The sequence below is a fragment of the Podarcis cretensis genome (genome assembly GCF_951804945.1).
Source record: "Podarcis cretensis genome assembly, chromosome: 3".
Lineage (NCBI taxonomy): Eukaryota > Metazoa > Chordata > Lepidosauria > Squamata > Lacertidae > Podarcis > Podarcis cretensis.
The window spans coordinates 65,985,295-65,998,117 of NC_137172.1; the positions used below are offsets into that span (position 1 = coordinate 65,985,295).

Here is a 12,823-nt window from a genome sequence, read left to right on the forward strand (position 1 = left end):
AATTCTCCGGCGATCAGCCTTCTTTATGGTCCAGCTCTCACTTCCATACATGACTACTGGGAAAACCATAGCTTTAACTATACAGACCTTTGTCAGCAAGGTGATGTCTCTGCTTTTTAATCCACTGACTGCAAATGAGAATACAGCCTGGAAAACAGGAAGTCCTTACTCCACCCACCTACTCTCTTTTTCCTAAAGTTAATTCCCCCTTGGTTCCCTTGTCACCACGGATTGCAAATCTGCTTCAAATAATGGGGAAAAATATGCTTCAAGAAGCAATCATACTTAGTGTTACCCATGGTCACTGTCAGTAAACATGTAACCATGAACTACTGTTAATATTAACCAAGAGAACTAGGCCAGAAATTGACTCCACATGAAAGAAACACAAATTGAAGCTAGATCTTGATTCACAAATCATGTGTTGCATTACACGTACACCAGTCTTGTGTTTTCTAGAATATCCCATTGTGAGTTGATATGAATGCTGATTGAGGATACAGTGGCAAAAGCAAAATGCATAAGCCTTGATAGAGTGGTCACTTACTCGTGGCCAAAACAGTTGACATGCATCACCAAAAAACTGGCATATGCATAGTTACAAATTTACAATTAATTACTGTCATTTAAACAGAAATACAGGGACAAAGGCATTGGCTCCCCAAACAAAAAGAATGGAGCTGAGACAACACAGAAATATTTGCTGTAAGTTCCAACTGTGCTGTGAAAAAATACAGGTTTTGGACTAATTATTCGTAAAGAGCAGAGTTAAAGAGAAAGCTTGTGCGTGCTATATAAGGCTATGTAGAAGATAACCAAGATGGCAGTGGCCTTTGCAACTTTGATGAATGCCTTAATATGAGTCACGCAATGTTCAGGCATGGTATGACTTCACATTCCTCAGAACACAAAAGATCATTCATTGCCTCTAATAATGTCTTAAAAGAAACCTTTTCCAAGAAACGGTTGGAATTTGGGATACAGTCTAAAAGGACAATGACAAACTCCAGGCATTTCTTCAGCACTGAGATCTTTTTGTTAAATTTCTTTCAATAAAAACGCATTAACAGATTGTCTGGTCTCTGTTTTCCTATGCAACATTCACTTTTGTTCCCTTTTCCCTCCCTTTAGAGTAGCTCTGGAATCTGAAATCTTAGATACATTTATGAATAAATAAATAAAGTGACTCCATTGCTTCCACTGCAGTGGATGAAAATAGGATCAGACTTAGCACTCTGGTTCCTGCAGTTAAGTACAAAGCTCAGGACAAGCATGGGAGAACCCCCCAAAAGCTGCATTCTCAGATAGGACTTAACAACAAGTTGTAGAAAACTTCAGGCTCAACATTACCCATCTCCTCCAGTGTGACAAAAAAGTTCAAAAACTTTTCCTTCTGTTTTAAACTAATCACAGCTTGTTGTGATGTCCAAACCCACAGCAGTCAGGTGGTATCTTAAATATTATGATAGACCTATAGTAGTGCTAATTCTTGGTTAGATGAAACAAACAAACCACAAACTAGAGTTTATAAAGCTGACTTGTTTTCATTCCATAATTAAAATTAAGCTTAATTCAGTTTTTGGAGATAGATGTTAAAACTATGGTTGATCTAAAATGGAAGCTAAACCTCGATAATGTAATTCCTGACCAATTACTGAATGCAAATAACCAAATGAAGTCAAGGTTTGGATAAACATAGTATATTTCTTTCACATAAAACTTGCCTTACACCAATATTTCACATGGATTTAAACTTACTTTGAAAATGCATTCATACTTTCACTGACTGATCTCTGGAGTAACTGCACATGTTTAAAAGAATTCTAACTTGAATGCCATGTGCCAAAATCATTGCTGATAATATAGCTGGGAAGGGTTTTCTTAATTTAGGATAAATTTAAGTCAATCATCCAACCTTTCTGCTTTGTTCAAAAAATACAGTATGTTTTGGTCAAAGTTGCTTTGATTACAGAAAATAAATTTTCAACCAATATTATACTGTATATGAGTGAAAGAAAAGGTTCAAATGTCTATAGATTTATTTGCATCAAAGTTTCTAATCTTAATTAAGTTGTGGCAGTATATCTTATCAATCCTGTGCTGCTATGTAGCTAGAATTAGTCTGTCCAATGGTCATGCTCAATATAAATGTTCAAGAGGGGGAAACAGATCTTAAGAATCTTTTTTTTATTAGCATATTATATATCTGTGATATGCCCCTTCAAAGCCACTTCGGTGATATTTAACAGCAAGTTATAATGAACTTTCCCCCCCTGGATTCTAAGGCAATCCACAGCAATTACTAGCACATCTGTTAATTAGTCTAACACTTTCATTCTAAGTGGAATTACAATGTAAAGTTTGATGTTAAAGCTCGCTAGAATTTGCACTTAGTAGCTAGTAGAACAGCAAGCAATTATATATCATTGTAATGAATAAATGTCCAATTAATCTCATGCTACTAGATGTTAATGTTTAATGGAAATCTGGCATTTATGTGTTCTGTAATAGAAGACTGCTAAGTAAAATCTGTCAAAATGTTTCCAAGTATGAATTATCTGAAGATTTGAACTTAATCAGATTTCCAGATATAAACTCCTACCTATCATCTCAATTCCACTGCTGAAACAGGGGCTGTAGGGACAAGACACCTCATGCTGGCAATGGGAGGATCCTGGTGGGAAAAACTACACCTCAAAGTGTGACTCCCAAATACCCTCAATCCCTAGGGAAAGGATCATTCATAGCTTGCATTCATAAAATCCCTGGCTCCATTTAGGATCGGGAAAGATTCCTGCCGTGAAACCCTGAAGAACTGCTGGCAGCCAGTATAGACAATACTGAAATATATAGACCAATGGTACCTTCCCACGTTCTTAATCATTTCCTGCCTAAGCACTCCAGTGACCACAGAATGCCTTCCATTGCCCTGGATGTGAAAAATGCAGCAGGTAAACAACTCTCAACTATCAAGTAGTAGAAAAATCAAAGGAGGGCCTTGAGGCACCCTCAAGACAAAGACAAAGGGATGCTAGGGATGATGGGAGTTGTAGTCCCCAAACAGCTGGAGGGCCAAGTTTGGCCATCACTGCATTAGTGGAAACCACTGCAAGGACTCCTCCTCCAAATCTGATCTGGAAGGTTGGGAGAATCTCTAGAACAGTGTGGAGAGGTGGGAGATCAAAGGGGAGATGGTTCTGCTGGATGAGCAAAAATGCTTGCACTGATGAAACAATCTCCTTAGTGCTACGCGGAACTCTGCCCACACAAATTTCATTATGGCATAAGCTTTTTATGGAGTAAATTCAATTCCATCAGATACAAGTAGGAGCATGATCTCCTTCAAACAAAACACAGCATAAGAACATATTTACCCTGTGGCTTATTGGAAACAAACACGTTTATTGGTGAACACCAAGCATACCAATCTATACCCTGACCCCATTTTTCCTTGTGGAAGTCAGACAATGACCCAAGTGTGGTCACTGTTTCATGCGCCAGTCATACCACACTCTCTCAGGTGCATGTTAGGCTCCTTCCAATCTTTTCCTTCTATGGTAAGCATGTATTACTCCACTGAGCTACAGCTCACCATAGGGTCACTTGAGTACTACGTACAGCTAGGACCTTCATGGAGGGCGGAGAGAGAAGGAAGGAGTTGTGTGATTGGTCAGTTTCTGGGTGATTGTCTCTGACAAAGGAAACACCACCGTGGGTTCTTCCTGGAAGTATTCTTATGCATTGTGTGGGAGGGAATGTGAGATGGGTTTTTGACATCATAGCACCCCTGCCATCATTACTCATGCACTGGTACCTTCAATTCATACTTTAAGCAAAACTATGATTTCCTGCTACAAGAACTCTCGGGTTCACACATTCCCTCTCCTACTTCACACCTTTAAGTAAGAGACTGAAAATGTCCAATTTCAAATTTAAATTATTTACTGCTCCAAAGATTTTCAAACTTAAGTTAGGGTTACTTCAACTATGATTTGTGAGAACAAGCTTGGACCAAAGTGCAGCTATCAGTCTTGTGATAGGTGGATGGAGACAAAGTGGTTAGGAGTGCTGCGGGGCTGGTGGCACACCTATGTTATCACTCTTATTTCTGGTACTATTGTTTTGTTTTGTTTTGAGCTGAAGAGCAGTGCATAGAATCACAAATAGAATCAGTTTGCGCAAGCGCTGGTGCAGCAGATGTTGGTGTGGTGTGACGACAGGATTGGCCTGCCCAAATGCAGCCTTAAGCATTTCATGGAATGCTGTGAAATTTACTTTGCAATAAACATGTTAGGATCAGGCTGTCGCAGGTATGCAAAGTTAGCTGCCTCTAAACAGAAGGGAGTATGAGGACCAATCTACATTAGCAGGGTGTCAAGAGATGCTTTTTGAGCACTATGTAACACTGCTAAAAAGAGTTACCTGCTATCTTTAAAAGAGTGGATGCATGATCACTGTCAGTCAACTTCACAAATCCAACTTGATGTCTAAAGTGATCAGTTCCTTGAAAAGACAGATCCAATGGCTTTCCTTGCAGTAGTTCTTCAATTAAATCTTTACTCGCCATGAAAGCACCAACCGCACTATCAAGAGGAAAAATAAATATTAGAACTGATGTTATTCATCTCTTTCAGTAATACCAACTCTTCTGCTTAGTATTCTTAATGGTTGCATTTTACACCCTCCATTTTTAAAGCACAACAAGAGTGAATTAAAATATTGTGCATATACAGCTCTCATAAAATACCAGCTCTGATGTGGACTCAGAAAATGTGTCTAAATGGTATCAAAAAGCATCTAAGGGAAAGAGCTTGAATTTACACATCTTTATTTCTTACACGAATATTGAGGCACATGGTTGCTTAGTGTTACGAGCATACGCAAATGTATGGCTCATCTAAGACTTCATTGAACCTTTATTCCCAATAAAGATAGAACCAGGTGGAAAATACTTTCATTTCAATGTATCTTTGTTATCTGTAAAGGGAATCTTTGTATGAGTCAATTTTTTTTTATTCCTTTGGAGCTGCACTGTACTTTTGTCCTTCCAGGCCATGACGCTTTGTGGTTTAGATTTTTGATTCTTTGTTTTCTTCTTTTTGCTATGTTTGTATTTCTTAACAAAAATCAATAAAATATTTAAAAGGCTATGGTCAGCAGGACTCTCCTTATTAATTTGACTGGACAGTTACCGTATTTCTCTGTTGTTATTATTGGGACAATGACTTAATAGTCACTAGGTGGCAGTAACTACCTGGTGAGCAGACATCCTCAAGATCAGAGAAAGCCTACTCAATAAATATTGTGAGTTGGAAGATGTATTATACCACCCTCATTTTGACTTCCATCAGCCCCCAGCTTACCTGCTCTATCCTACAGTCCTGAAAGGAAATACTTACCTGTTTTGACCCTTTTGCCTGAAGTGAAAGATATGGCAGGCTGAGCAATTCTTTCTTTTATGGCGAGCGCCAAGGCTGCAATCACAGCTCCAACAAAATTAAGGCAGGCAGACTTCCTAACAGCTACCTCCTTGAAATGTTTCCAGCTTTCAATGGGTATTTTTTCACATTATCTTGTATGCCAAAGAGCTCTTAGCCATGAAACCACAATGCATTGAAGAGACTTCTGGGGCACATTCTCGGCACAGACTTGAACCACATGGGGCACTGAGCAGGCCCTTCTGGGCCTCAACATCATCCCATATGAAATAAGCATGCAGCTGCACCTCATAAACATATTTAGTCATTTCCTGTGGGAGCAAGCTACAAGGGAAGATTCCTGTTGCAATGGAAATCGTAAGCGAGCTGCCTTTCAAGGAAGCTCATTTGTCACTGCTGTTCTTTCTGAGGAGCCCCAGATATGCTTCTGAGGAACTCCAGGGTTCCTTGATAAACACTGCTTTAAAGGATGGCTTCAGTTCATTACGGGTCCACATAATCCCTTCTTGGCTGTGGCATCATGTGGAGAAACATCAAGAGCAACTGGTCTGCATGCTTATGACAACTAGCAGTGTTTGGCAACAGTTTCTGCTTGTTATGGCAGCACATTTTTCCAGTCGCCACACAAACAGGAGCTGGCTACATCTCTGCATGGCGGAATCTGCACTGGTGTCTCTCACACAATCACGTAAGGAGCAGTTGTGAGGAGCAGCTGGCCACTTTGCACAGGTGAACTCAATATGATACACAGAGAGAAAAAGAGCAAGAGGAAACTTGTGCACAGCTCTGTGCAAGTCAGAGCATAGGAAATTCCAGAACTCATTCCTGAATTGCACACCAGATTTACAAAACCCCCCCCCCAAAAAAAAGAAAAGAAAATTAAAGCCACATAATGCATTTGTGACACTGACTTATACTGGTTTTGATGTGTCAAAAGCACACTATGAACAAGTTACTTGCAGGTGACTGACTAGAATACGCTGTCAATTAAGACATCCCTTTCTTTTCACCTTACAATATGGACACCCCCTTCCCTCCCCCCTCCTTTTCACTCCTGCTACTGTCGCTCAGCTTGCCTTTTGCATCAGAAATACCCTTTGATAGCTGTTCTGAAAATGAAGGCTTACTAAGCTACTATCCTCAGTAGACTCTCTGTGTGATGGGCTCCGTATCTGGTCAATAGCCAGTTCATAAATTACAGTGCAGCAAAGAAAGCAGAAGCACAAGAGACTCTCACTTCTGCTAAAACATACAACCTCGCCCTTGATGAGAGCTGTGCGCCCCAGGGATCTGCTGGATCTCACATTACAGCAGAATCCTCTCAAACTGGTGACACAGACTGTGCTGGATTCAAATTTGTTTTGTAATACCTATCATTTCTCCATTTGGGGTCATGGCCTAGGGTGTTTCCACAAAGTAATGTTCTGTGCAAAATAACAGAAATCACTGGAAGGGAAGGTATGAGGGCCAATTCACTTCAAAAGCCCACAGGAAGAAGAAAGGCACAAAACTGCTGGAAGATGAGGACGGGTAATGATGTGTTGCTGTTGCATTCACTTTCATTCTGGCATTGTGCCACTGAAAAAGCCTGCTTATTTGTCAGCTTTCTATTCTGCGTGAAGCTAGCTGGGAGCTTAATAATTTTAAATGTAGTATGCGCTCTCAACATTTTCAGTCTCCTTTCATTCTGGCCTTTCTTCCCTACGAATTGCTTTGTTAAAGGCAGAGTCAAAACCAGGTCAATGTACTCAAGCAAGTATTACCAGTGAGTTCAATGCTAAGCTTCGCAAATAAAAAAGGCTGTGACCTAAAATTCCTATTATGATTAAAGCAGCAATGCATAAATACAATTATTAGAGCAGTAACTGCTGAGGATTACTCAACAACCCCAGGCCACAAGGACACCCTGTTTGCTACAATGAGTATCCCCTCAGATAAGGACATCCCTGCAGAAGATGAAGCATCAATAGGCTGGGTATGCAAAGTGTTTGTTCTGGGTGAATCAATTATGAAGAATATAACTAGTGAGGTGAGGGACTGGAGGAATGCACGGTAACTTGTCTGCTGGGTGCAAAGATAGGTTATTTAAATATCTTGAGCAATCTACTATCAGAGAGTGCTGGGAAGATATGAGAGTCATGAGAGTAACAACTACATAGAGGAATGTAGGGGAGAGATGGTGGATGTTAAGGTAAGCTGCTAAGGAGTCCAGGACCTTCCTGCCAGCCTCCTCTGAAATTCTGGATATGCGACTATGGGAACTGCAGAGAAGAGGCTTTGACAGATGAAGAATGGAGGGCTCTTTTTGCTTGAGCGTAGAAAGAAATACCAGAAGAATGTAGCCTACATAAACCAAAGCACAACCGCAGAGAAAGCCCTTAAAATCAAATAAAAATAAACTGAACAGTGAAGAGAAACACACAGTTCAGACCAGAACATGCTTCAGGAATAATAAGAGTAGATGCAAAGGAATTTGTGTGCTGACTGTGGCGACAAAGACACCCAAAGGAGGCATTCCAGTGACAGCCACACAACCCTGGGTTTTATTTACACTGGAAGCCGTTGCAGATGCTAAGCTAACACATGGACTGGAGATGGAGTACATTTCCACAAGCTGCACACAGCAGCAGCAACATATGCAAGTATCAATCACACAGATTGCCCGCTTTGTGTAGGTACCTCCCAGTCTAATAAGGCCACTGCTGGGGTCATAGTAAGTATCCAGGCAATGAGTGAGCAATGTGATTGGTGCTTGCACACTTTTACACTGCAATGCAAAGTCTTGGCTGTGTGGCCTTTGATTGCTTTCCTGGTGGCTAATGTGAAGCAGAAGTAACAAGAATCAGGACTCATCCTTGTAAATTGAGGGGGAACTGACATGTGTGTGTAATTGGCCCAGCGGATTAACAGAAAAACAGAATAAAAGCCTAAATAACTGAACAAATCAAGAAACAAATAAGCTGTTTTCTGGCTTCTAAGCTGCTCAAGCCTGCTGTGTTTTAAAGGGTTTCTCCACAAGCCTAAATGTTTACTATTTTTAATTAATGAAAGATGAAACTTTTTCCTGTCAACTGAAGGTTTCTCAAGTGGTATTTGCATATATCACTTCTGTTGTCAAATATACAGGCCATCAAGTTGACACAACTTCTACCAATCAGAAATAATGAGTGCGGAAATGTAAACTGCATTACTGTAGGGTTTTGGAACTGGACAAAGATGTTGCACTACAGAGAGAGAGAGAGAGGGAGGGAGGTCTGAGAATGTGGCAAAGCAGTTCTTCAGAAGCAGTGCACATTTTGAGAGACGTTATGAAACAAAACATGACATTTAATGACTAGAGACTACACTTGTCAGAAAGGAGGAAACTCATTCCCTTCTTCAATTTTTAATTCAAAGCTGTGCGGAGAGCTAATTCTGCTGCAGTCCTCAAAGCCCTTACTTGGGCACACACTGACAGAGCTCTATAGCCACTCACTCGAGACTTTGAGGATCACACCCAAAATTATTGGAAGCAAAACAAATGGAAGAGTTTTAGCTTTAAGCATAGTGCTGTTGAAAGGATTGGTTGTGGACTCATTATATCTCTTTGTCCATTTCTCTTCCGTGATTCACTTTCATTAAATTACCCAGCTATTAGCTACAGCACTGAGAAGTCCGAGCAACTTAAGCCCATGCCAAACTTTGCTGAAAGCAAATTTGTCAAAAACAAAGAGCCAAAGGCAAAGGTGTACAAAAGGTTCACAAAGCAAATTTGTTAGTTCACTCATGACATGTGCATGCTCCACTGAGTGCAAGGGGGATTACTCCCAAGTAAGTATGCATAAGATTGCAATCTTACTCCATTACTAGAGACCATATTAGCTGACTCAACTACACTGGTTGCTATACACCTCATTATTACAAGGATCACTATTAAAGAGGCCATTATAGACTAGAATACGGCCTCACAGCACATAATGCAACCACCTCCTGACATTAAGCAGGTTTGAGTCTGATGAGTACTTGGATGGGAGACCTCCTGGATACTAAACTGAGGCCCATGCTAGAAGAAAGTCAGGATATTAATTTACTAATATAAGAACTGTGTGTGGGGTTGTGGGTGTGCGCGCGCGTGTGCATGTGTGCGTGCGAGAGAGAGAGAGATTAGCCAGTGACAGGTGTTGGAATTTATCATTTCATGGTGTTTTGACTCAATAGCTTTATATTTTCTCTTCCTTCATATACGTGTATTCCTGACAGCAGAGGATAATCCTGTATGCATCTGATATGTGGCCTCTGGTCTACAAAACCTTTTGCTATGATATATTTATTAGAGAGCGGGTGTAGTGTGTAGCAGCTAAGCTACCTCCATGTTTTTAAGTACAGTGGTACCTTGGGTTAAGAACTTAATTTGTCTGTTCTTAACCTGAGGTACCACTTTAGCTAATGGGGCCTCCCGCTGCTGCCGCCGTGCTGCTGCTGCGCAATTTCTGTTCTCATCCTAAAACAAAGTTCTTAACCCGAGGTACTATTTCTGGATTAGAAGAGTCTGTAACCTGCAGCGTTTGTAACCCGAGGCACCACTGTATTTATTAAGAGGCGTGGTCAGAGGGGTCCAAGCATCACTGAGACTGCAGCATGTTGAGAAGAAGATGTAAACTGGACAAAAATTCCATCCTTCTTCACTTCATCAGGGCTATGACCTTTAGGTGATGTGATTAAAGTAATCTATAGTTTGGCCTTCAATTATCTTTGATCAAACATAAAATTCTCTAAATGCTTTAGCCTTTCCTTTTAAAGAAGGTGTTCCAATCTCTAATCATTCTACATTTTCCAGCTATATAATAACTTTTTTGAGATGAGGCTACGAGAACTGCCCACAGGGCTCCAAATTACTAACAAAGGTATGGGGTAGCAGGAATCTTTGGGGGGGGGGAGATCAGCAGTCTCCAGTTTGCATAGCTAATTATCCATGGTTTGCATATAATTTTGTCCCCTTATTACCTATGTGATGTGAGCACTTTTACTTACACGAATAAAGTTTCCTCTATACCACAGAAGGCATAACACTACTAATATAAATTATTAACCCCAGCCATACGTTATTAATGTCATAATTATAGTTAAAATGAAACCAGAATGTTTCTGTTACCCTTTTTTGGGTTACCACACTTTTAAGTAGATTTTAAGACAGCATGTGATTTCAGAGTAAAATGCTTACTTGTCAACTGCTTCTTCACTGGCCAAATGCAGAACAGAGAGGGTGATATGCAAAGAACCACAATGAACCATTGCTTTAGAAAGCCTGTTATCCTTTTGTATTATTTTATCCTGGAGCAGCTGAATAGTGTCTGTGATCTGAGGGAGAACAGAAGCACATACAAAAACAATATTACTTTTTTTTTTTATTAGTGCAATCAGCAGCAAACACAAAGAAAACGATTTGCTCTGCATAAGGGATAGTGCGAGAACACAAACAAAGCTCGAGCACAATGTCTGTTTTACTTGAACTGGACTCCTGCAAGAGACTTTCCCAGTTTGTGGTGCTTCTTGCCTTAAGACAACCCACCATGATAGGAAAGACATCAGATGGGAAACACAAAACAATATACATTTATTAGGACATGATTTATAAAGCCAAATCCACCCTCTGTTCTATGTATTCTGAGGAAAGCACAAATACATAGGAAAAACATCAAGGTTATAGAAAACCTTGGTCTGATCTGGATGCAGGACGAAAGAGCAAGTTATAGCCCATACTCCCTTTCAGAGTGAAGAGATGGGCTCCGCTTTGCTCAAAGCAGACGGGATGCATGTTACAATGCAGCCTTAGGGGTGCCTCTTAACACATTAGCACTTTTCATACAAAATGACTCAGCTGATCTAATACAGATGTTGGTTGGGGCTTGATCATGCACAATGCTGCAAGCCAGCAAAGTTTTATATTATTTTCTACAGAGAGTTGTTAGTTTTCACACTTCAGGGCATCAGTTCTGTCAAACCAAATTACCAGCATCTTCAGCATTTCACTTCTTTAATCAGTTGATCACTTAAAATGTCAAAGGGACAGAGTTCTCTGGGAAAGCTGCCTTGAAATATTGATGGCTCACTTCTGGTTGATATGTTATGCATACAGGGGATTTTTACTGTGTTCATTACCATAGGGTTATGATTGTCCTCAAAGGATTTGTCTACACATTGTTATGTCCCACCTCATCCCACCCCCCCAGTATCAGATTGGTTCTCTGGCTACAGAACTAAATACAGATCTTATTTCTCTCAATAATAGCTTTATGACTGATTCCCCCAGGTTTTCTTACTATGCAGAGTGAGAATTAAAGTACATGTGAAAAGCACAGAATAATGCCACAGCAGTGCACTGAGCAAGGGGGAACCTGGTCAACCTCTCTAGCAAGTCCCAGGCTGCTTCTCTTGCCTTCCTTCCCCTTACTAGGCTAGAGATCCAACCTCAGAAGTGACCGATGCCCCTGGCTGTCACCCATCATTAGAAACAGGGGGCAAAAGCGTCTCTGCTCAATTAATCCACAAGCTTCCCCCTTCGTGCCAGACTGTTCCTGGAATTTTAGCTCTCATCCATGGAGCACCCCAAAGAGAGTGGAGCAACTTGGAAGGCTCGAGGGACATGAAACCACAGACCACATGTATCGGAGAGACCATAAATGGCTTTTCAGAATGACACAGAATCACATATTTTACAAGCGACAAATTTCAAGTGCTAAATAGCCATTTGGGAACTCTGTAAATACATGTTGCAGCCCAATACATGCCTACTCACTGAGTTTAATAGCACATAAGTGGGGTTAAAATGAGTCCCAAAGAACTACCAATTGTTCTGTTAGTGTTTCCTTAAGACAACAGATGGATTTCAATTAGGGAACCAGTCTGATGTGATTTATTAGGCTGTTGTTGTTGTTGTTGTTGTTGTTGCTATTAATTTTTTGTACCCTGCCCATCTGACTGGGTTGCCCCAGGCACTCTGGGTGGCTTCCAGCAAAGTATAAAGCAACACACCAAAACAGCATCAAAAGCTTCCTGAAACAGGGCTGCCTTCACATACCTGAGAAAAGTCCTATGATTGTTTAGCTCTTTGACATCTGGGCAGAACTACCAAGAAGGCCCTCTGCCTGGTTCCCTGTAACTTCACTTCTTGTAGTGAGGGAACTGCCAGAAGGCCTTCAGAGCTTGGATCTCAGTGTCCAAGCTGGACTATGTGGGTGGAGATGCTCCTTCAGGTACACAGGACCAAAGCCGTTTAGGGATTTAAAGGTCAGCACCAACATGTCAACCTATTATATATATTAATTCATATATAATCCATCACTTTACTATAAAAAGATAATTCAGGGTATTCATATAAGATAAAAACAACTAAAAATCACCCACAT

The 12,823-nt window shown here is 40.6% G+C and overlaps 1 protein-coding gene across 4 annotated transcripts in view; it reads right to left on the reverse strand.

Annotated features, from left to right (window-relative positions):
* The window catches only part of AKAP7 (A-kinase anchoring protein 7), an 89,311-nt gene that overhangs the window by 66,087 nt on the left and 10,401 nt on the right, over nt 1-12,823 (reverse strand). For all 4 annotated transcript variants that reach the window (XM_079970687.1, XM_079970686.1, XM_079970689.1 and 1 more), the window contains exons 4-5: nt 10,639-10,775; nt 4,423-4,583 (exon numbers count right to left, since the gene is read on the reverse strand). In XM_079970687.1, coding sequence (XP_079826813.1) covers nt 4,423-4,583; nt 10,639-10,775 — 298 coding nt within the window. The remainder of the gene's footprint in view (nt 1-4,422; nt 4,584-10,638; nt 10,776-12,823) is intronic.